General features: G+C 44.5%; 1 protein-coding gene across 1 annotated transcript; it reads right to left on the minus strand.

Moving 5' to 3' along the window:
- Positions 1-1,493: 1,493 nt before the first annotated feature.
- LOC118378096 (xin actin-binding repeat-containing protein 1-like) lies at positions 1,494-7,218 on the minus strand. Its single transcript, XM_035765032.2, has 2 exons — positions 7,126-7,218; positions 1,494-7,009 (listed from the first exon to the last, which is right to left on the minus strand). The coding sequence occupies exon 2, from the start codon at positions 4,168-4,170 to the stop codon at positions 1,903-1,905; it is 2,268 nt and encodes a 755-aa protein (XP_035620925.2). The 5' UTR covers positions 4,171-7,009; positions 7,126-7,218; the 3' UTR covers positions 1,494-1,902.
- Positions 7,219-26,181: the final 18,963 nt, after the last annotated feature.

Consider the following 26,181-nt stretch of genomic DNA (forward strand, 5'->3'; position numbering starts at 1 on the left):
ACAGACTACGGTTTGTAACCGGGGACAAAGATCAGACTCTTTGGAGAAATGTCCTCTGGTCTGATGAAACAAAAATAGAACTGTTTGGCCATAATGACCATCGTTATGTTTGGAGGAAAAAGGGGGAGGCTTGCAAGCCGAAGAACACCATCCCAACCATGAAGCACGGGGATGGCAGCATCATGTTGTGGGGAGCTTTGCTGCAGGAGGGACTGGTGCACTTCACAAAATAGATGGCATCATGAGGAGAGACAATTAGGTGGATATATTGAAGCAACATCTCAAGACATCAGTCAGGAAGTTAAAGCTTGGTCGCAAATGGGTCTTCCAAATGGACAATGACCCCAAGCAAACTTCCAAAGTTGTGGCAAAATGGTTTAAGGACAACAAAGTCAAGGTATTGACTTGGCCATCACAAAGCCCTGACCTCAATCCTATAGAAAATGTGTGGGCAGAACTAAAAAAGTGTGTGAGAGCAAGGAGGCCTACAAACCTGACTCAGTTACATCAGCTCTGTCAGGAGGCCTACAAACCTGACTCAGTTACATCAGCTCTGTCAGGAGGCCTACAAACCTGACTCAGTTACATCAGCTCTGTCAGGAGGCCTACAAACCTGACTCAGTTACACCAGCTCTGTCAGGAGGCCTACAAACCTGACTCAGTTACATCAGCTCTGTCAGGAGGCCTACAAACCTGACTCAGTTACACCAGCTCTGTCAGGAGGCCTACAAACCTGACTCAGTTACATCAGCTCTGTCAGGAGGCCTACAAACCTGACTCAGTTACATCAGCTCTGTCAGGAGGCCTACAAACCTGACTCAGTTACATCAGCTCTGTCAGGAGGCCTACAAACCTGACTCAGTTACACCAGCTCTGTCAGGAGGCTTATAAACCTGACTCAGTTACATCAGCTCTGTCAGGAGGCCTACAAACCTGACTCAGTTACACCAGCTCTGTCAGGAGGCCTACAAACCTGACTCAGTTACACCAGCTCTGTCAGGAGGCCTACAAACCTGACTCAGTTACATCAGCTCTGTCAGGAGGCTTACAAACCTGACTCAGTTACATCAGCTCTGTCAGGAGGCTTACAAACCTGACTCAGTTACACCAGCTCTGTCAGGAGGCCTACAAACCTGACTCAGTTACACCAGCTCTGTCAGTTGGAATGGGACAAAATGTTAAATGACTGAAAACAATGAATGTCCTCTTTGAATTTCATCTCATGTTTAATGACTGAAAACAATGTATGACCTCTATGAATTTCATCTCATGTTTAATGACTGAAAACAATGAATGGCCTCTGAATTTCATCTTGTGTTTTTGTTATGTTTGGAAAGAGGAAAGAAAGAGTTCTGACTCTTATTGCAGTTGTAGCTTTGGCAAGAACAACTCCTCAGGGAGAGGGGCGAGGTGTGTGTGTGTGGGCGGGGGGGGGGGGAGATCCAGTTTGTTGTTGATAAGCAGGACAGATAACAGGCAGCTGAACAAGAGAATATACAAACAACATTTTATTACAATTCTATCCAAACAAACACACACTTTAAAAAATCTTGTCTTCCTGACTGTCATTTTTTATTTTTTTATTTTTTAACCTGAAGTGTCCTTTCTCATTCATTCAAACAGTTTATAAGATATGCCATTTTAGCCAAAGCGACTTGAGTAGATACATTTTTGTATGGGTGGCCCCAGCGGGAATCGAACCCACTGCCCTTGCTGTTGCAAGCACCATTTTTAAAAAGGCGGTGACGGTTTGTTGATAGGCAAGATGACCTTGACCTACCCAATACCTGGTTGGACTGGTGGTCACTACCTAACCCCTGGGAGAGGTGCTGGTGTCTGCTGAATCACCACAGTGAATGTCTTGGTGGAGTAGACCTTTTTGCCAAACGGATCTGTCTTCTCCTAGTTCTCCCTAACTGTCTTAGTGTCGACGACCTCACTCCACTCTGGGGCTATCTTCACTTCGAGTACACTGACCTGATGTTTCTGATTGAGAGGGCTTCTGCTACAAGGGCTACCAGAAGGGCGACACTTCAGGCTGAGCTGACAGGCTGAGCACAGTGGAGGCTGCAGGGAGGACTTTTGTCTGGCTGCAGACTCCTGTTGTCTGTCTGCAGACTCCTGTATTCTGTCTTCTGACTCCTGTATTCTGTCTTCTGACTCCTGCTTGGTTGCAGACTGGATGGAGATTAAGGAGGATGGAGGACTGCTCTGGGACTTAATGACAGGTCTCTCATCAGCTGGCAGACCTGGGTCTCTTTGTGTCTTAGTGGTAGGGCTGTCCTTTCCCTGGGCTGTCTTAGCTCTGCTGCTGGAGCCGGTACTGATAGTGCTGATGTTGCTAGTGGAGCCTTGGGTCTGGGCTGCTGTCCCCTTTAGAGATTCCTGGGCTGCTGTCCCCTTTAGGGACTCCTTAAACAGGCCAGACAGAACAGCGATATCAGAGTCTGACTTAAGAGTGGACACAGAGTACAAAGCCTTCTTAATGGCCACTTCTATGTCCATCAGTCTGGCTAAAGTCTGCTCCTTCAGGTTCATGATCTCCTCACTTGCTCTCTCCAGATTTCCGAACACAAGAGCCATGGAGGACATTGAGGTCTCAGTATCATCTTTCAGCGTCTCTGATCTCTTCGCTTCTGAGATCTTCTGTTCCACCTTGGTCTGTTGTTGTTGTTTACGTTGCCTCTTGTCTCTTGGGGCAACGACCCAGTCAGGTATATTCTCAAAGATGTTCCTGAGGGCCCTGACGTCCACCTGGCTGGTGTCTTCCTCCACCTCCTCCACCCAGGTCAAGATCTCTTTCAGCTCCTCCTGCTTCCTCAGGTTGTCAAAGATCTCCGTGGCCATGGTCACGTTACCCCTCATGATCTTATCCATGTGGACCGACAGCCTCTGGCCACGCTCATCCTCTGTCTCTGCTTCCATCTCCGCTTTCTTCTCCCTCATCACCACTGTGTTTTCCTTCTCTTCTTTCTGGATGTTGTTCTCTGGTTTACTGCATGGTTGAGGCTGAGAAGGGTCACTGGCTTGCTGTCCCACAGCAGTGTGTGTAACTGTGAGAGAGGTGTGTTTCTGGTTCTCTTCACTCTGGGTCATCTTCACTTGTTTAGGTTTCACAGGGGCTTTACTCTTCCCTCCAAAGTTCTGAAGTGCTGCTTGAAACCCTATGAAGTCCTCATTGACCTTCTCTTTGTCCTTTAGGGCCCCCTGGGGTCCCTGTCTCTGCTCTGTAGGAGTCCTTTCCTGTGGTGACTTAGTGTTGCTCTCCTCCACTGGAACCGAGTTAAAACTAGTCTGTCTCTGAGGGATGAGCTCAGACCCTTGACCTTCCTGGTTTAATGTAATTTCCTCATTGAGTTGGGTTGCATCACCAGTGTGTTGGGTGGCCTCGTCAGCCCCAGTATCAGCTGTTCCTACTGAGCTCCCAGCTGGCCTCTCAGATACGTACCTACTCTGTTGTGCCTCTGGAACACTATCTGTCTGTTGTAAGCCTCTGCAAAGGGCATCTGCGTAGGACTTCGGTTTGATAGTGAATGTTTGGGGCGTTTGCTCTTCTTTTGATTGACTTTTAGTTGATTTCTTTGATTCCTTTGATTTGTTTGATTCTTTCTGTTGACATTTAGTTGATTCTTTTGTTTGACTTTTGGTTGACTCTTTCGGTTGAGTACTGTTAGTACTAGCAATACTAGAAATACTACTAGTAGTTCTTATAGAAATGGTGTGGCTGTCACTGATATGTACCTCTGTCTCTGTTGACTGACTAGCTGTGCTTCCTGTCATCTGACCTGGTTTAAGAGGAACTGCTGGTTTCGGCAGAAGACCTGGTTTAGGAGGAACTGCTGGTTTCGGAAGAAGACCAGGTTTTGGGCCAACAGGTCTTTTCTTTTTCTTTGAGGGAGCTAGAGATTGAGAGCCAGTCTGAGATTCATGTTTCAAAGTGGAGGCTGTAGCTAGTTTATTTGTGGTTTGGTCTGGGCTGGGGGGTTTTGCAGTTGCTACTCTCAGCTCCTTGGTGGCCACCTGTTCTCCTTCACTCATCGCTACTGAAGAGAATGGTTGAGCTTCAGTCAAAAATCCAGTCTTTAATTCACTGTGTTTTGGAACATTCCTCATATCAGGTTTCTTCTTTTGGCTTTGAAATGTAGATTTCCCAGAGTTCCTGTATATCATGGCAGCCTTGAAGTCTCCTTGGCTGACGTTAACACCGCTAGTCTTCTCTAAAGAATGCAGCGCTGCCTGTAGATTACCTCTCAGTACCTCCTCCTTCTCCTCTTCCTCCTCCTCCTCCTCTTCCTCCCTCCTCCTCTTCACTCTGTAAAGACTTCATGGCAGCTTTTAAGTGTCCTCTCTGGACCACCTCAGTGCCCTCTTGGACCTCCATACTCAAGGCTTCTGCATTTTGTCGTTCTTCAGAAGACGTAGCAGCACAGCTAGCCTCTTCGGTCTTGAGGCGGCAGGGTGTAGGTTCATGTTCTGAGGTGATAGAGGAGTGGGATGTGGAGATCTTTATAACAGAATTACAGCTTGTCTCTTCCGTCTGCACAGAGGTCTGCTGGACATCTACTACAATGTCACTGCTCTTCACAGAGATGGCTTGTCCTTCACTCATCACTACTGAAGGGGCTGGTTGAGGTTCAGTCAGAGTCCCAGTCTTTACTTTATTGTGTTGGGAGCATACCTCACATTAGTCTTCTTCTTATGGCTTCCTTTCTGAGATTTTGAGATTTCATGCAGATCATGGATCCTTGGCTGACATTAATGCCACTAGTCTTCTCCAGAGATTGGAGCGCTGCCTGTACATTACCTCTCACTACCTCCTCCTCCTCCTCCTGGTGCTGCTCTGTGGATGTCTGGGATGTGGAGGTCTTTATAACAGAATCAGAGCACGTCTCTATCTTCTCCACAGAGGTGTGCTGGTCCTGTACTATTGCTTTAGAGGTCTTCTCTGCCTTAGTCTCGTTCTGTTGGGCACAGCTCTGGTTGGCTAAGAAGATGTTCTTAAGGACTATATCCGGATCATTCTGCTCCACCTGATCCTCTGGTTGTTGTTGTTGATTATGTATATTTGGCTCCGTGGAGACACCTGTTACAACATCAGTCTGAAGTGGGAGTTCCTTCTCCTCTGGCTGGACCTGCAAGGTTTTCAGATACTCCAGATCTCCCTTTTCAATGCAGCTCCTGAATAACTTGACATTCCCCATGACATTGACCTCAGGTTTGTAAGTGGTTGGGGCTGAGTGGTCCTGACTGGTGGCCAAGAGACAGCTGATGGTTGACTTCACATCGCCTCTCCTTACTTCACCAATCTCAGTTTTAATCTCATCGCCTGCAGCAATGTCTAGGACGTTGGTCTCCGTCCTCTGTTCCTGTGGGGGGTAGTACCTCTCCACCTCTCCTTCAGAATCGTTGTACAGGGAGTAAACGGTGACCTCAGTCTGTCCCTGACCGTCCTCCTGTATAACTACTCCTTTCCTCAGAGAGCTGTCCTGACTGAGGATGTCCTCAATGAGCTGGACAACGTTAGCTGTTCTGAACTCTTTATCTTGGTTTGAAGCCAGACGTACCTGATGGAACGGTACCATCACCATGGTAACCTCCACGTTCCTCTTCGCGTCCTCCTTCAGGTAAACCACCTGAGGCTTAAGGGTCGTCCGGGTTAACAGCTGGAGTATAAAATTCTTAACCCTGCCCTCAGCCACCTTTTCCTGTTCTATCTCTGGTCTCAGACCGGGGGTCAGCCTGTACCTAGCCTTCTGACCACTTCCTGTCTCGCTAGCCTTGATGATGGATCCGTGGGAGTGGAGGGCGTTGAAGTGATAGAGAGAGTTCAATGTCTCATTGATGCTCTCTGCCACCATCTCCATCTCCTCTCTGTTATGGTGGTTAATCAGGTCGAACAGAGTGGACTCAAACAATTGAGCTCTGTCCCTTACGTTAGCCACTAACTCTAACATGTCCTCCTGGACCCTTCTGTCAGGAGCTAGGTCGCCTGGGAGTGAACTGGGGCTTTGGTTCCTGCATATGTGATGGTTTTCAAGCAGAGAAGAACACGGATACTTTGGAATTCTTGGACTAGTTTCAACATCTGCGTTTGAAACACACTGTGACTTTCTCTCAAAGACTTGTTTGACTGTGGAGAAACCTTCATGCTGTGGCTGAACCTCAGTGTCTGCACTATTAACACCGACACCCAGTACTTCTCCCTCAGACTGAGAACTCACATCAAGATTTTTAAAACAAATTTGGCTTTTGATCACTTTCTGATCTGTCTTACTGCTTCTTGTCTCAAACACTTGTTTTCTCTTCTGAACAGCTCCCCTCTCATCCTTTGACACGATAACCTTGTTTAGGGTCACGTCCTCCTGGTTGGCCCTCAGGGTGTCGACTTGCTGGCTCTCAAACAGCCTCCTAGCAGACTGGACGTCCAACCTGACCATCTCCTCCTCCTCACACTCAGTAAGTTCCCCATGAATACCATCAGTCCTCCCCACCTGGTCTGTGGTTTCTTTAACCCTCCCTCCTGAAGGTTCTGGTTATACCATGGCAGTTCAAACAAGGCTGATGTTCTCTTCATGTCTCCCCAAACACCAACACCAGCCCCAACTCTATTCCCGGCCCCCTCCGCGATGTGCATTTTAGAAGTGTCCACAGTATTGCTGTGTAAACAGTTCTCAAATATCAACCGCCTGGACAGGACCTCTCCCTCGTATCCGGTCTCGCCAGCTATCGGCTGGGTTTCTAAACACAGCACTTCAGCCAGCTCCCGATCCACCACCCCATCCAGGCTTTCCAGGCTCCTCAGCTCCGGGTGGGTGTGCTTCAGGAGCCTCCGCAGCTCAACTTTCTGTCGCTGTTGGTACAATGCTGACAATGCCTCTTTGGAAGGAAGATGAGGTGAGGCGATGGATGGTTGGGTGGATGTTCTCACAGTGGGTCCTGCCTCTTGGTGAAGTCTGGATGGACCAGGTTGAAGAAGACCATCTTTCCTCTGTTGGCTAACCTCTGCCATCTTAGATGGAAAGCAAAAGGGGATATTGTTGTCATTGTCTCCATTGAGGGAAGGACCAATTCAAAGAAAACCATGCACAGAGAGGACAGCCATGCTTGAAGGGATTTATACATTACCATTGGTCAGGTTGCAAACAGCTTTCTACATTTTACTCATTTAGCAGACGCTCTTATCCAGAGTGACATTCAAGGCCACATCGACAGATCTTTGACCTAGGGGATTCGAACCAGCAACCTTTAGATTACTGACCCTTAACCGCTAGGCTACCTGCTGCCCATTCTATTAGCTGAACTCCAAATATTCTGTAAGCTCAACTCCAGAACAATGTGTTTGCTGAACTCAAAACATTTTGTTAGTTTAACTCCAGAACAATGTGTTTGCTGAACTCAAAACATGTTGTTAGTTTAACTCCAGAACAATGTGTTTGCTGAACTCAAAACATTTTGTTAGTTTAACTCCAGAACAATGTGTTTGCTGAACTCAAAACATGTTGTTAGTTTAACTCCAGAACAATGTGTTTGCTGAACTCAAAACATGTTGTTAGTTTAACTCCAGAACAATGTGTTTGCTGAACTCAAAACATTTTGTTAGTTTAACTCCAGAACAATGTGTTTGCTGAACTCAAAACATTTTGTTAGTCACAGTCCTCGGAGAAAGGAGACAGAATTCTTCAATGTTTGTATTGTTATGGTTATTTGCTAACAACAACAACAAGAACAACATCCACAACAACCCACCGTTAATGCAAGCCAAACAAACAATCCTTGTAAAACACAACTTGCACTTTGCCATGCCAACTGAACACAATAGGATTCCACAATGTTTCCCTCCTCTCTTGGTTGGGAGGATGGATCTTGAGCCTGCAGGAAAAGGATCATTATATCCGTCCGACAACCAAGAGAATTCTCTTTGGTTATAGTCACAGTATATCCCCTCAAGCAGATACCAGAAAGGAACTACACGGGACTTTATGCAAACTGGAAACCACATATCCTGAGGCCGCATTAACTGTAAGGGATTTTAACAAAGTATTTGAGGAAAACGCTACTGAAGCTCTATCAATACATTGACTGTAGTCCTTGCTTAGGAAAAACACTAGACCACTGCTACTCAAGAACAAGGCCCTCCCCACCCCCTCCCCAAATCAGATCATGACTCCATTTTGCTCCTCCCTTCCTACAGGCAGAAACTCAAACAGGAAGTACCCGTGCTAAGGTATATTCAACGCTGGTCTGACCAATCGAAATTCATAGTTGAAGATTGTTTTGATCATGCTGACACCACGGTGACTGAGTTCATCAGGAAGTGTGTGCATGTTGTTTGTGATGAGTTCATCAGGAAGTGTGTAGTGCATGTTGTTCCCACGGTGACTGAGTTCATCAGGAAGTGTGTAGTGCATGTTGTTCCCACGGTGACTGAGTTCATCAGGAAGTGTGTAGTGCATGTTGTTCCCACGGTGACTGAGTTCATCAGGAAGTGTGTAGTGCATGTTGTTCCACGGTGACTGAGTTCATCAGGAAGTGTGTAGTGCATGTTGTTCCCACGGTGACTGAGTTCATCAGGAAGTGTGTAGTGCATGTTGTTCCCACGGTGACTGAGTTCATCAGGAAGTGTGTAATGTTGATGACTGAGTTCATCAGGAATAGTCAGTTGTTCCGGTGACTGAGTTCATCAGGAAGTGTGTAGTGCATGTTGTTCCCACGGTGACTGAGTTCATCAGGAAGTGTAGTATGTTGTTCCCCGGTGACTGAGTTCATCAGTCATGTTGTTCCCAGACTGAGTTCATCAGGAAGTGTGTAGTGCATGTTGTTCCCACGGTGACTGAGTTCATCAGGAAGTGTGTAATGTTGTTACACGGTGACTGAGTTCATCAGGAAGTGTGTAAACCACGGTGACTGAGTTCATCAGGAAGTGTAGTGCATGTTGTTCCCACGGTGACTGAGTTCATCAGGGAAGTGTGTAGCTAGGGATTTTAACAAAGCTAATTTGACGGTGAAATCGCTACGGTGACTGAGTTCATCAATACATTGACTGACTGAGTCCAGGAAGTGTGTAGTGCATGTTGTTCCCACGGTGACTGAGTTCATCAGGAAAACACTGAGACCAGGAAGTGTGTACTGCTACTCACCAGGAAGTGTGTAGTTTTGAGATGAGTTACAGTGAAGTGTGTAGTGCATGTTGTTCCCCGGTGACTGAGTTCATCCATGTTGTTCCCGGTTTGAGTTCATCAGAAATCATGTTGTTCACGGTGACTGAGTTCATCAGGAAGTGTGTAGTGCATGTTGTTCACGGTGACTGAGTTCATCAGGAAGTGTGTATTGTTGTTCCCCGGTGACTGAGTTCCTACATGTTGTTCCCACGGTGACTGAACATCAAACAGGAAGTGACTGAGTTCATCAGGAAGTGTGTATATGTTGTTCCCACGGTGACTGAGTTCATCAGGAAGTGTGTCTGACCAATCGAAAATTCATAGTTGAAGTGTGTGTTTTGATCATGACTGAGTTCATCAGGAAGTGTAGTATGTTTTGGTGACTGAGTTCATCAGGAAGTGTGTAGTGCATGTTGTTCCCACGGTGACTGAGTTCATCAGGAAGTGTGTAGTGCATGTTGTTCCCACGGTGACTGAGTTCATCAGGAAGTGTGTAGTGCATGTTGTTCCCACGGTGACTGAGTTCATCAGGAAGTGTGTAGTGCATGTTGTTCCCACGGTGACTGAGTTCATCAGGAAGTGTGTAGTGCATGTTGTTCCCACGGTGACTGAGTTCATCAGGAAGTGTGTAGTGCATGTTGTTCCCACGGTGACTGAGTTCATCAGGAAGTGTGTAGTGCATGTTGTTCCCACGGTGACTGAGTTCATCAGGAAGTGTGTAGTGCATGTTGTTCCCACGGTGACTGAGTTCATCAGGAAGTGTGTAGTGCATGTTGTTCCCACGGTGACTGAGTTCATCAGGAAGTGTGTAGTAGTGCGGTGACTGAGTTCATCAGGAAGTGTGTTGCATGTTGTTCCCACGGTGACTGAGTTCATCAGGAAGTGTGTAGTGCATGTTGTTCCCACGGTGACTGAGTTCATCAGGAAGTGTGTAGTGCATGTTGTTCCCACGGTGACTGAGTTCATCAGGAAGTGTGTAGTGCATGTTGTTCCCACGGTGACTGAGTTCATCAGGAAGTGTGTAGTGCATGTTGTTCCCACGGTGACTGAGTTCATCAGGAAGTGTGTAGTGCATGTTGTTCCCACGGTGACTGAGTTCATCAGGAAGTGTGTAGTGCATGTTGTTCCCACGGTGACTGAGTTCATCAGGAAGTGTGTAGTGCATGTTGTTCCCACGGTGACTGAGTTCATCAGGAAGTGTGTAGTGCATGTTGTTCCCACGGTGACTGAGTTCATCAGGAAGTGTGTAGTGCATGTTGTTCCCACGGTGACTGAGTTCATCAGGAAGTGTAGTGCATGTTGTTCCACGGTGACTGAGTTCATCAGGAAGTGTGTAGTGCATGTTGTTCTACGGTGACTGAGTTCATCAGGAAGTGTGTAGTGCATGTTGTTCCCACGGTGACTGAGTTCATCAGGAAGTGTGTAGTGCATGTTGTTCCCACGGTGACTGAGTTCATCAGGAAGTGTGTAGTGCATGTTGTTCCCACGGTGACTACTAAAACCTACCTAAACCAGAAACTATGGATAAATGGTAGCATTTGGGTAAAACGGAAAGGACAAACCACCGCATTTGACCATTGAAAGGTGACTGGAAATATGGTTGAATACAAACATTGTCGTTATTCCCTCCATAAGGCAGTCAAACAGGCAAAACGTCAGAACAGAGTCAAAGTGGAGTCTCAATTCAACGACTCAGACATGAGATGTATGTGGCAGGGTCTACAGATAATCACATATGACAAAGGGAAAACCAGCCACGTCACGGACACCGACGTCTTGCTTCCGGACAAGCTCAACACCTTCGGCCGCTTTGAGGATAACACTGTGCCAGTGATGCGGCCCTCTCCCAAGGCGTGTTAACCCTCTCAAGGCTGCCGGCCCAGATGGTATCCCTATCCGCATCCTCAGAACATGCGCAGATCACCTGGTTAGAGTGTTTACGGACATATTAAATCTACCTCTATCCCAGTCTGCTGTCCCCACTTGCTTCAAGATGTCTACCATTGTTCCTGTACCCAAGAAGCACTCACTTCTGACATCATAAAGTGCTTTGAGAGGCTAGTTAAGGATCATATCACTTCTACCTTACCTGACACCTTAGACCCACTTCAATTTGCATACCGCCCAAATAGATCCACAGATCTGCAGACTGCCCAAGCCCATCTGGACAAGAGGAATACCTATGTAAGAATGCTGTTCGTTGACTATAGCTCAGCCTTCAACACCATAGTACCCTCCAAGCTCATCATTGCTTGGGGCCCTTGGTCTGAACCCCGCTATGTGCAACTGTGTCCTGGAATTCCTGACTGGTCGCCCCCACGGTGAAGGTAGAAAACATCTCCACTTCACTGACCCTCAACACTGGGGTCCCACAAGGGTGCGTGCTCAGCCCCCTCCTGTAGTCCCTGTTCACCCGTGACTGCGTGGCCACGCACGCTCCAACTCAATCATCAAGTTTGCAGACGACACAAAAGTAGTGGGCCTGATTACCAACAATGATGAGACAGCCTACAGGGAGGAGGTGAGGGCCCTGGGGCGGAGTGGTGCCATGAAAATAACCTCTGCCTTAACATCAACAAAACAAAGGAGATGATTGTGGACCTCAGGAAACAGCAGATGGAGCACCCTCTGATCCACATTGATGGGACAGTGGAGAAGGTGGAAAGCTTCAAGTTCCTCTGCGTACACATCACTGACAATCTGAAATGGTCCACCCACACAGACAGTGTGGTGAAGAATCACAAGTGCCTCTTCAACCTCAGGAGGCTGAAGAAATTTGGCTTGGCCCCTAAGACCCTCACAAACTTTTACAGATGTACAATTGAGAGCATCCTGTCGGGCTGTATCACCGCCTGGTATGCCAACTGCACTGCCATCAACAGCAGGGCTCTCCAGAGGGTGGTCAGGTCTTACCAACGCATCACCGGGGCAAACTACCTGCCCTCCAGGACACCTACAGCACCCAATGTCACAGGACGTCCAAACAGATTTGAAGGGCATCAACAACTCCAAGACAAGCCTGTTGCAAACATCCAGAAAGAGGCAGGTGTTCAAAGCTGGGACAAGACTGTTAATTAGCCATCACTAGCCTGTTCCACCCAGTTATTCAACCCTGGCAGAGTCTGCTTCCCTATATACATAGACATGGAATCACTGGCCACTTTAATAATGTTTACATACTGTCAGATATACAGTATTCTGTCAGATGCCATCATTGCTCAACCTGTATTCCATTATTTTTTTTAGATTGCTAGATATTACTGCACTGTTGGAGCTAGGAACACAAGCATTTAGTTAGATACTACTGCACTGTTGGAGCTTGGAACACAAGCATTTAGTTAGATACTACCTGCAGCTAGAAACACAAGATTTAGTTAGATATTACTGCACCGATGGAGCTAGAAAACACAAGCATTTAGTTAGACCACTGTTGGAGTTAGGGAAACACAAGCATTTAGTTTACTCTGTTGGAGTTAGGAACACAAGCATTTAGTTAGATATTACTGCACATCATTTAGTTAGATACTACTGCACTGTTGGAGCTAGGAACACAAAAGTTAGATATTACACTGTTCAGGACCATTTAGTTAGATACTACAGCACTGTTAGCTAGGGAACACAAGCATTTAGTTAGATATTACTGCACCAATAGATACTACTCATTGGGGAGCTAGGAAACAAGCATTTAGTTAGATACTACTGTACTGTTCTAGGAACACAACATTTAGTTAGATACTACTGCACTGTTCCCTAGGAACACAAGCATACTACTGCACTGTTGGAGCTAGGAAACAAGCATTTAGTTAGATACTACTGTCTGTTGGAGCTAGGAACACAAGCATTTAGTTAGAACATCTGTTGGAGCTAGGAACACAAGCATTTAGTTAGATACTACTGCACTGTTGGAGCTAGGAACACAAGCATTTAGTTAGATACTACTGTACTGTTGAGCTAGGAACACAAGCATTTAGTTAGATACTACTGCACTGTTGGAGCTAGAACACAAGCATTTAGTTTTTGCTGTTGGAGCACAAGCATTTTGCTACACCAGCAATAACAACTGCTAAATATGTGTATGTGACCAATAATGTTTAATTTGATTCAGACCATCATAATAACATCTAAATAGAACATCAGACCATCATTATAACATCTAAATAGACCATCAGACCATCATTATAACATCTAAACAGAACATCAGACCATCATAATAACATCTAAATAGAACATCAGACCATCATAATAACATCTAAATAGAACATCAGACCATCATTATAACATCTAAACAGAGCATCAGACCATCAGACCATCATTATAACATCTAAATAGAACATCAGACCATCATTATAACATCTAAATAGAACATCAGACCATCATTATAACATCTAAATAGAACATCAGACCATCATTATAACATCTAAACAGAACATCAGACCATCATAATAACATCTAAATAGAACATCAGACCATCATAATAACATCTAAACAGAACATCAGACCATCATTATAACATCTAAACAGAACATCAGACATCATTATAACATCTAAACAGAACATCAGACCATAATTATAACATCTAAACAGAACATCAGACCATCATTATAACATCTAAACAGAACATCATCATTATAACATCTAAATAGAACATCAGACCATCATTATAACATCTAAACAGAACATCAGACCATCATAATAACATCTAAACAGAACATCAGACCATCATAATAACATCTAAACAGAGCATCAGACCATCAGACCATCATAATAACATCTAAACAGAACATCAGACCATCATTATAACATCTAAACAGAGCATCAGACCATCAGACCATCATTATAACATCTAAATAGAGCATCAGACCATCATTATAACATCTAAATAGAACATCAGACCATCATTATAACATCTAAATAGAACATCAGACCATCATTATAACATCTAAACCATCAGACCATCATTATAACATCTAAATAGAACATCAGACCATCATTATAACATCTAAATAGAACATCAGACCATCATTATAACATCTAAATAGAACATCAGACCATCATTATAACATCTAAATAGAACATCAGACCATCATTATAATATCTAAACAGAACATCAGACATTATAACATCTAAATAGAACATCAGACCATCATTATACCATCTAAACAGAGCATCAGACCATCAGACCATCATAATAACATCTAAACAGAACATCAGACCATCAGACCATCATTATAACATCTAAACAGAGCATCAGACCATCAGACCATCATATTAACATCTAAATAGAGCAGCAGACCATCATTATAACATCTAAATAGAGGATCAGACCATCAGACCATCATATTAACATCTAAATAGACCATCAGACCATCATATTAACATCTAAATAGAGTATATAGGATTTTTAGAAACATTTTGTTGCAGAGGAAATACGTGCAATTTTCAGTGCGGCACCCTCTGTACTAGTTGAAGACCGACGTTCTGGGGGCAAAGGTCCCCGTCTTAGCCAATCATAATAACTTCTAAATAGAGATTAGCACCTGTTCTGAAACTATAGTGAACAATTACAGGCCCTCATTCCACATGTCAACTATTGGAGTTTAATTACTGTATAGTTGAAGTCAGAAGTTTACAGACACCTTAGCAAAATACATTTAAACTCAGTTTTTCACAATTCCTGACATTTAATCCTAGTGAAAATTCCCTGTCTTAGGTCAGTTAGGATCACCACATTTTAAGAATGTGAAATGTCAGAATAAAAGTAGAGAGAATTATCGATTTATTTCCGCTTTTAGTTCTTTCATCACATTCCCTGTGGGTCAGAAGTTTACATGCACTCAATTAGTATTTGGTAGCATTGCCTTTAAATTGTTTCACTTGGGTCAAATGTTTCGGGTAGCCTTCTACCTGCGTCCCACCATTTTGGCCCATTCCTCCTGACAGAGCTGGTGTAACTGAGTCAGGTTTGTAGGCCTCCTTGCACGCACACGCTTTTTCAGTTTTCCCTACAAACGTTCTATGGGATTAAGGTCAGGGCTTTGTGACGGCAACTCCAATACCTTGACTTTGTTGTCCTTAAGCAAATTTGCCACAACTTTGGAAGTTTGATTGGGGTCATTGTCCATTTGTAAGACCCATTTGTGACCAAGCATTAACTTCCTGATTGATGTCTTGAGATGTTGCTTCAATATTTCCACATAATTTTCCTCCCTCATGATGCCATCTATTTTGTGAAGTGCACCAGTCCCTCTTGTAGCAAAACACCCCACAACATGATGCTGCTAACCCCTGTGCTTCACGGTTGGGATGGTGTTCTTCGGCTTGCAAGCCTCCCCCTTTTTCCTCCAAACATAACGATGGTCATTATGGCCAAACAGTTCTATTTTTGTTTCATCAGACCCAGAGGACATTTCTCCAAAAAGTACAATCTTTGTCCCCATGTGCAGTTGCAAACCGTAGTCTGGCTTTTTTGAGCGTTTTTCGGAACAGTGGTTTCTTCCTTGCTGAGCGGCCTTTCAGGTTATGTCGATATAGGACTCGTTTTACTGTGGATATAGATACTTTTGTACCAGTTTCTTCCAGCATCTTCACAAGGTCCTTTGTTGTTGTTCTGGGATTGATTTGCACTTTTCACACCAAAGTACGTTATTCTCTAGGAGACAGAACGTGTCTCCTTCCTGAGTAAAATAATCTGATTGTCAACAATTGTTGGAAAAATAACTTGCATAATGCACAAAGTAGATATTCTAACCGACTTGCCAAAACTAGTTTGTTAACAAGAAATGTATGGAGTGGTTGAAAAATGAGTTTTAATGACTCCAACCTAGGTCCATGTATAAATTGGAGGCTAAAAGCTGAGGTGCATTATACAGCACATAAAAACACAGAGAAACAGGAAGTCAGGAAGTAGCAGTCTGTCTTTAGGAGTATTGAGCGGCCATCAAATCCAGTGGGAATGAAACCCAGTATTGTTTGGCGTTTCTAGGGCCATGCTCTTATCCACTGAACCACACAGGACCACATGACAATAGTTATCATTTCCCTGTCAGTAGTCATTACACCGTAATACACTCACTGAGCTGTTCTGTAACAGCTGTCTGTTCTAAATGTACCACTGGGTGAGTGGGAGGACACTGAACGCCTCTGACACAAATACAGATACAGAAGCAGACCAAGGGCCTTGTGATTCACACAGCATAATCTATAGAAGAATCAAGGATTCACACAGCAGAATATATAGAAGAATCAGGGCCTTGTGATTCGTAGAACCTATAGAAGAACAGGGCCTTGTGATTCAGAATATAGAAGAATCAGGGCCTTGTGATTCAAGGTATAACCTATAGAAGAATCAGGGCCTTGTGATTCACACAGCAAGAATAGAAGAATCAGGGCCTTGTGATTCTGTAGAACTATAGAAGAACCTCCCGTAGAACTATAGAAGAATCAGGGCCTTGTGATAGAACCTATAGAAGAATCAGGGCCTTGTGATAGAAGAATCAGGCCTTGTATTCAACAGCTATAGAAGAATCAGGGCCTTGTGGGAACCTATAGAAGAATCAGGGCCTTGTGATTCCCAAGGTATAAACCTATAGAAGAATCAGGGCCTTGTGATTCACTATAGAAGAACCTGCCCAGAACAATCAGGGCCTTGTGATTCCAGGTATAAACTATAGAAGAATCAGGGCCTTGGCCTATGTCCAAGGTATAAACTATAGAAGAATCAGGGCCTTGTGATTCACTGTAGAACACACCCCTGCCCACATATACACACCCCTGCCCACATATACACACCCCTGTCCACATGCACACACCCCTGTCCACATATACACACACCCCTGCCCACATATACACACCCCTGCCCACATATACACACCCCTGCCCACAAGCATGCACACCCCTGCCCACATATACACACCTCTGCCCACACATACACACCCCTGTCCACATATACCCACCCCTGCCCACATACACACACCCCTGCCCACATATACACACCCCTGCCCACATATACACACCCCTGCCCACATATACACACCCCTGCCCACATATACACACCCCTGCCCACATGTACACACCTCTGCCCACATATACACACCTCTGCCCACATATACACACCTCTGCCCACATATACACACCCCTGCCCACATGTACACACACATATACACACCCCTGCCCACATATACACACCCCTGCCCACACACCCCTGCCCACACACACCCCTGCCCACATATACACACCCTGCCCACATATACACACCCCTGCCCACATACACACACCCTGTCCACATATACACACCCTGCCCACATATACACACCCTGCCCACATATACACACCCCTGCCCACATATACACACCCCTGCCCACATATACACACCCCTGCCCACATATACACACCCCTGCCCACATATACACACCCCTGCCCACATATACACACCCCTGCCCACATATACACACCCCTGCCCACATATACACACCCCTGCCCACATATACACACCCCTGCCCACATATACACACCCCTGCCCACATATACACACCCCTGCCCACATATACACACCCCTGCCCACATATACACACCCCTGCCCACATATACACACCCCTGCCCACATACACACACCCCTGCCCACATATACACACACCCCTGCCCACATATACTCACCCCTGCCCACATAGCACACACCCCTGCCCACATATACACACCCCTGCCCACATATACACACCTCTGCCCACATATACACACCCCTGCCCACATATACACACCCCTGCCCACATGCACACAAACAAACAAACCTATACATGCCCAATTCCATCTTCACCAAAAATGAATCCACATGATACACACCTTCATGTTAAACACGCCCACGTACTCACCCCTGCCCAGGGGTAAACTGCTCTCAATCCCTTGTTCCTGACAAACAAACCTATACATGTCCTCCTGGGTTTGAAAGTTGAAGGTATGAATGTAACTGCCACTACTACAGGGGTAAACTCTATCTCCCTATAGGACTGGTATCTGGGTTTAGCTTTAAATGGTTGAATGTAACTCTCTCTGTCTCTATCTCGCTATAGGACTGGTATCTGAGAGGTTAGCTTAAATTGTTAGTCTCTCTCTCTCTGTCTCGCTATAGGACTGGTATCTGAGAGTTTAGCTTTAAATGGTTAGTCTCTCTCTCTGTCTCGCTATAGGACTGGTATCTGAGAGGTTAGCTTTAAATGGTTAGTCTCTCTCTCTGTCTCGCTATAGGACTGGTATCTGAGAGGTTAGCTTTAAATGGTTAGTCTCTCTCCCTCTGTCTGTCTCTGTCTGTCTCTGTCTGTGTTTGTCTCTGTCTGTCTCTATGTCTCTCTGTCTCCATGTCTCTCTGTCTCTGTCTCTGTCTCTCTCTCTGTCTCTCTCTCTCCACCTCTTGCTCTCTCTCTATATAAGTCTCTCTCTCTCTCCACCTCTTGCTCTCTCTCTATATAAATCTCTCTCTCTGTCACTGTGTATTCCTGCCTGCTCCAGTGACAGCTGAGCATGTCATCCCAACACTTCCACACTGGAAGAAGGATCTGGTTCCAGGGTCTATTTCTGTCTTTCAGGGCGACTGGCCTAGTATTCTCCCCCCTTCTCCCTCCCCTTCCTCCACTGACCGCGAGCACTATTCCCACACACACTAGCCTGAGTCAATCACAGGCTGGCCCTGTTCACCACAGTGACAGAGCTATCCCCTCTCCTCCTCCTCCCTTCTCCTCCCTGCCCCTCACTTTACCAGTCAGGGTTTTATTTTGGCCTCATGTCCCAGCATAGGACCGCCCAATCTGTGATGTCAGCAGTGTTTACAAGACAGTGAGCCTCAGGTCGTGGTTCATAGGAACACTGTGACCCAAGAGTTTCAAATCAAATCACATTTTTATTTGTCACATACACATGGTTAGCCAATGTTCATGCGAGTGTAGCGAAATGCTTGTGCTTCTAGTTTCGACAATGCAGTAATAACCAACAAGTAATCTAACCTAACAATTCCACAACTACTACCTTATACACACAAGTGTAAAGGGATAAAGAATATGTACATAAAGTTATATGTGATGGTACAGAACAGCATAGGCAAGATGCAGTAGATGGTATCGAGTACAGTATATAGATATGAGATGAGTATGTAAACAAAGTGGCATAGTTTAAAGTGGCTAGTGATACATGTACAGTGGGGCAAAAAAGTATTTAGTCAGCCACCAATTGTGTAAGTTCTCCCACTTAAAAAGATGAGAGAGGCCTGTAATTCTCATCATAGGTACATTTCAACTATGACAGACAAAATGAGGGGAAAAAGTCCAGAAAATCACATTGTAGGATTTTTAATGAATTTATTTTTAATTTTTATTTATTTTTATGTCACCTTTATTTAACCAGGTAGGCTAGTTGAGAACAAGTTCTCATTTGCAACTGCGACCTGGCCAAGATAAAGCATAGCAGTGTGAACAGACAACATAGAGTTACACATGGAGTAAACAATTAACAAGTCAATAACACAGTAGAAAAAAAGGGGAGTCTATATACATTGTGTGCAAAAGGCATGAGGAGGTAGGCGAATAATTACAATTTTGCAGATTAACACTGGATCAAATCAAATCAAATTTATTTATATAGCCCTTCGTACATCAGCTGATATCTCAAAGTGCTGTACAGAAACCCAGCCTAAAACCCCAAACAGCAAGCAATGCAGGTGTAGAAGCACGGTGGCTAGGAAAAACTCCCTAGAAAGGCCAAAACCTAGGAAGAAACCTAGAGAGGAACCAGGCTATGGGTTGGCCAGTCCTCTGGCTGTGCCGGGTGGAGATTATAACAGAACATGGCCAAGATGTTTAAATGACCAGCATGGTCGAATAATAATAAGGCAGAACAGTTGAAACTGGAGCAGCAGCACGGTCAGGTGGACTGGGGACAGCAAGGAGTCATCATGTCAGGTAGTCCTGGGACATGGTCCAAGGGCTCAGGTCCTCCGAGAGAGAGAAAGAAAGAGAGAATTAGAGAGAGCATATGTGGGGTGGCCAGTCCTCTTCTAGCTGTGCCGGGTGGAGATTATAACAGAACATGGCCAAGATGTTCAAATGTTCATAAATGACCAGCATGGTCAAATAATAATAAGGCAGAACAGTTGAAACTGGAGCAGCCGCACGGCCAGGTGGACTGGGGACAGCAAGGAGTCATCATGTCAGGTAGTCCTGGGGCACGGTCCTAGGGCTCAGGTCCTCCGAGAGAGAGAAAGAAAGAGAGAAGGAGAGAATTAGAGAACGCATACTTAGATTCACACAGGACACCGAATAGGACAGGAGAAGTACTCCAGATATAACAAACTGACCCTAGCCCCCCGACACAAACTACTGCAGCATAAATACTGGAGGCTGAGACAGGAGGGGTCAGGAGACACTGTGGCCCCATCCGAGGACACCCCCGGACAGGGCCCAAAAAAAATCACTGGAATGATAAATGATCAGATGGTCATGTACAGGTAGAGATTTTGGTGTGCAAAATAGCAGAAAAGTAAATAAATATAAACAGTATGGGGATGAGGTAGGTAAAATTGGGTGGGCTATTTACCGATAGACTATGTACAGCTGCAGTGATCGGTCAGCTGCTCAGATAGCAGATGTTTGAAGTTGGTGAGGGAGATAAAAGTCTCCAACTTCAGCGATTTTTGCAATTCTGCTGCCTGTGACTGGAACGAAAGGCGGCCAAATGAGGTGTTGGCTTTAGGGATGATCAGTGAGATACACCTGCTGGAGTGCGTGCTACGGGTGGGTGTTGCCATCGTGACCAGTGAACTGAGATAAGGCGGAGCTTTACCGAGCATGGACTTGTAGATGACCTGGAGCCAGTGGGTCTGGCGACGAATATGTAGCGAGGGCCAGCCGACTAGAGCATACAGGTCGCAGTGGTGGGTGGAATAAGGTGCTTTAGTAACAAAACGGATGGCACTGTGATAAACTGCATCCAGTTTGCTGAGTAGAGTATTGGAAGCTATTTTGTAGATGACATCGCCGAAGTCGAGGATCGGTAGGATAGTCAGTTTTACTAGGGTTGGCGGCATGAATGAAGGAGACTATGTTGCGGAATAGAAAGCCGACTCTAGATTTGATTTTTAGATTGAGATGTTTGATTTGAGTCTGGAAGGAGAGTTTACAGTCCAGCCAGACACCTAGGTACTTATAGATGTCCACATATTCTAGGTCGGAACCATCCAGGGTGGTGATGCTAGTCGGGCATGCGGGTGCAGGCAGCGAACGGTTGAAAAGCATGCATTTGGTTTTACTAGCGTTTGAGAGCAGTTGGAGGCCACGGAAGGAGTGTTGTATGGCATTGAAGCTCGTTTGGAGGTTAGATAGCACAGTGTCCAAGGACGGGCTGGAAGTAAACAGAATGGTGTCGTCTGCGTAGAGGTGGATCAGAGAATTGCCAGCAGCAAGAGCAACAATCATTGATATATACAGAGAAAAGAGTTGGCCCGAGAATTGAACCCTGTGGCACCCCCATAGAGACTTCCAGAGGACCGGACAGCATGCCCTCCGACTTGACACACTGAACTCTGTCTGTAAAGTAGTTGGTGAGCCAGGCAAGGCAGTCATCAGAAAAACCGAGGCTACTGAGTCTGCCGATAAGAATATGGTGATTGACAGAGTCGAAAGCCTTTGCAAGGTCGATGAAGACGGCTGCACAGTACTGTCTTTTATTGATGGTGGTTATGACATCATTTAGTACCTTGAGCGTGGCTGAGGTGCAACCGTGACCGGCTCGGAAACCAGATTGCACAGCGGAGAAGGTACGGTGGGATTCGAGATGGTCAGTGACTTTGTTGACTTGGCTTTCGAAGACCTTAGATAGGCAGGGCAGGATGGATATAGGTCTGTAACAGTTTGGGTCCAGGGTGTCTCCCCCTTTGAAGAGGGGGATGACTGCGGCAGCTTTCCAATCCTTGGGGATCTCAGACGATATGAAAGAGAGGTTGAACAGGCTGGTAATAGGGGTTGCGACAATGGCGGCGTATAGTTTCAGAAATAGAGGGTCCAGATTGTCAAGCCCAGCTGATTTGTACGGGTCCAGGTTTTGCAGCTGTTTCAGAACATCTGCTATCTGGATTTGGGTAAAGGAGAACCTGGAGAGGCTTGGGCGAGTAGCTGCCGGGGGGGGGTCGGAGCTGTTGGCCGAGGTTGGAGTAGCCAGTAGGAAGGTATGGCCAGCTGTTGAGAAATGCTTGTTGAAGTTTTCGATAATCATGGATTTATCGGTGGTGACCGTGTTACCTAGCCTCAGTGCAGTGGGCAGCTGGGAGGAGGTGCTCTTGTTCTCCATGGACTTCACAGTGTCCCATAACTTTTTGGAGTTAGAGCTACAGGATGCAAATTTCTGCCTGAAGAAGCTGGCCTTTGCTTTCCTGACTGACTGCGTGTATTGGTTCCTGACTTCCCTGAACAGTTGCATATCGCGGGGACTATTCGATGCTATTGCAGTCTGCCACAGGATGTTTTTGTGCTGGTCGAGGGCAGTCAGGTCTGGAGTGAACTTTGCAAATTATGGTGGAAAATAAGTATTTGGTCACCTACAAACAAGCAAGATTTCTGGCTCTCACAGACCTGTAACTTCTTCTTTAAGAGGCTCCTCTGTCCCTCACTCGTTACCTGTATTAATGGCACCTGTTTTAACTTGTTATCAGTATAAAAGACACCTGTCCACAACCTCAAACAGTCACACTCCAAACTCAAACCTTTCAGGTCTGTGAGAGCCAGAAATCTTGCTTGTTTGGAGGTGACCAAATACTTATTTTGCACCATAATTTGCAAATAAATTCATAAAAAATCCTACAATGTGATTTTCTGGATTTCTTTTCTCATTTTGTCTGTCATAGTTGAAGTGTACCTATGATGAAAATTACAGGCCTCTCTCATCTTTTTAAGTGGGAGAACTTGCACAATTGGTGGCAGACTAAATACTTTTTTGCCCCACTGTACATATGAGATGAGTAATGTAGGGTATGTAAACATTATATTAAGTGGCATTGTTTAAAGTGGCTAGTGATAGTGGCTGAAGTGGCTGAAGATTTGAGTCAGTATGTTGGCAGCAGCCACTCAATGTTAGTGATGGCTGTTTAACAGTCTGATGGCCTTGAGATAGAAACTGTTTTTCAGTCTCTCGGTCCCAGCTTTGATGCACCTGTACTGACCTCACCTTCTGGATGATAGCGGGGTGAACAGGCAGTGGCTGGGGTGGTTGTTGTCCTTGATGATCTTTATGGCCTTCCTGTGACATTGGGTGGTGTAGGTGTCCTGGAGGGCAGGTAGTTTGTCCCCGGTGATGTGTTGTGCAGACCTCACTACCCTCTGTTTTCAGTGCTGCAGTAGTCAACTACTGATCTGGAGAAGATGATTAACTGCCGCCTCCTCTCAAAGGCGTGATTAATGCAATGGCCTCCTTGGTGGTCTCCTCTCAAAGACGTGATTAATGCAATGCCCTCCTTGGTGGTCTCCTCTCAAAGACTTGATTAATGCAATGCCCTCCTTTGTGGTCTCCTCTCAAAGACGTGATTAATGCAATGCCCTCTTTGGTGGTCTCCTCTCAAAGACTTGATTAATGCAATGGCCTCTTTGGTGGTTTCCTCTCAAAGACGTGATTAATGCAATGCCCTCCTTGGTGGTCTCCTCTCAAAGACGTGATTAATGCAATGCCCTCTTTGGTGGTGTTAGTCTCTATTGTAGATGTAGTCTCTGTAAATACCACTGTTATGATGTAGACTAGTCTCCTGTAAATACCACTGTTATGATGTAGACTAGTCTCTGTAAATACCACTGTTATGATGTAGACTAGTCTCTCTCTGTAAATACCACTGTTATGATGTAGACTAGTCTCTGTAAATACCACTGTTATGTTGTAGACTAGTCTAATAAATACCACTGTTATGATGTAGACTGTCTCTGTAAATACCACTGTTATGATGTAGACTAGTCTCTGTAAATACCACTGTTATGTAGATGCCCTGTAAATACCACTGTTATGGTGTAGACTAGTCTCTGTAAATACCACTGTTATGTTGTGTAGACTAGTCTCTGTAAATACCACTGTTATGATGTAGACTAGTAAATACCACTAGACTAGTCTCTGTAAATACCACTGTTATGATGTAGACTAGTCTCTGTAAATACCACTGTTATGATGTAGACTAGTCTCTGTAAATACCACTGATTAGATGTCTCTGTAAATACCACTATTATGTAAATACCACTGTTATGATGTAGACTAGTCTCTGTAAATACCACTGTTATGATGTAGACTAGTCTACCACTAGACTCTGTAAATACCACTGATTATGCTGTAAATACCACTGTTATGATGTAGTCTCTGTAAATACCACTGATTAGATGTCTCTGTAAATGCCACTGTTATGATGTAGACTAGTCTCTATAAATACCACTGTTATGATTAGATGTCTCTGTAAATACCACTGTTATGATGTAGACTAGTCTCTGTAAATACCACTGATTATGTAAATGTATGATGTAGACTAGTCTCTCTATAAATACCACTGTTATGATGTATGCTGTAAATACCACTGTTATGATGTAGACTAGTCTCTGTAAATACCACTTGATTAGACTAGTCTCTGTAAATACCACTGTTATGATGTAGACTAGTCTCTAAATACCACTGTTATGATGTAGAATCTCTATAAATACCACTGTTTGATGTAGACTAGTCTCTAAATACCACTGTTATGATGTAGACTAGTCTCTGTAAATACCACTGTTATGTTGTAGACTAGTCTCTGTAAATACCACTGTTATGATGTAGACTAGTCTCTGTAAATACCACTGTTATGATGTAGACTAGTCTCTGTAAATACCACTGTTATGATGTAGACTAGTCTCTGTAAATACCACTGTTATGATGTAGACTAGTCTCTGTAAATACCACTGTTATGTTGTAGACTAGTCTCTGTAAATACCACTGTTATGATGTAGACTAGTCTCTGTAAATACCACTGTTATGATGTAGACTAGTCTCTGTAAATACCACTGTTATGATGTAGACTAGTCTATATAAATACCACTGTTATGATGTAGACTAGTCTCTGTAAATACCACTGTTATGATGTAGACTAGTCTCTGTAAATACCACTGTTATGTTGTAGACTAGTCTCTGTAAATACCACTGTTATGATGTAGACTAGTCTCTGTAAATACCACTGTTATGATGTAGACTAGTCTCTGTAAATACCACTGTTATGTTGTAGACTAGTCTCTGTAAATACCACTGTTATGATGTAGACTAGTCTCTGTAAATACCACTGTTATGATGTAGACTAGTCTCTGTAAATACCACTGTTATGATGTAGACTAGTCTCTATAAATACCACTGTTATGATGTAGACTAGTCTCTGTAAATACCACTGTTATGTTGTAGACTAGTCTCTGTAAATACCACTGTTATGTTGTAGACTAGTCTCTGTAAATACCACTGTTATGATGTAGACTAGTCTCTGTAAATACCACTGTTATGATGTAGACTAGTCTCTGTAAATACCACTGTTATGATGTAGACTAGTCTCTGTAAATACCACTGTTATGATGTAGACTAGTCTCTGTAAATACCACTGTTATGATGTAGACTAGTCTCTGTAAATACCACTGTTATGATGTAGACTAGTCTCTGTAAATACCACTGTTATGATGTAGACTAGTCTCTGTAAATACCACTGTTATGATGTAGACTAGTCTCTGTAAATACCACTGTTATGTTGTAGACTAGTCTCTGTAAATACCACTGTTATGATGTAGACTAGTCTCTGTAAATACCACTGTTATGATGTAGACTAGTCTCTATAAATACCACTGTTATGATGTAGACTAGTCTCTGTAAATACCACTGTTATGATGTAGACTAGTCTCTGTAAATACCACTGTTATGATGTAGACTAGTCTCTGTAAATACCACTGTTATGATGTAGACTAGTCTCTGTAAATACCACTGTTATGATGTAGACTAGTCTCTGTAAATACCA

This window comes from Oncorhynchus keta, unplaced genomic scaffold (genome assembly GCF_023373465.1).
Source record: "Oncorhynchus keta strain PuntledgeMale-10-30-2019 unplaced genomic scaffold, Oket_V2 Un_contig_27864_pilon_pilon, whole genome shotgun sequence".
NCBI classification, from domain to species: Eukaryota; Metazoa; Chordata; class Actinopteri; order Salmoniformes; family Salmonidae; genus Oncorhynchus; species Oncorhynchus keta.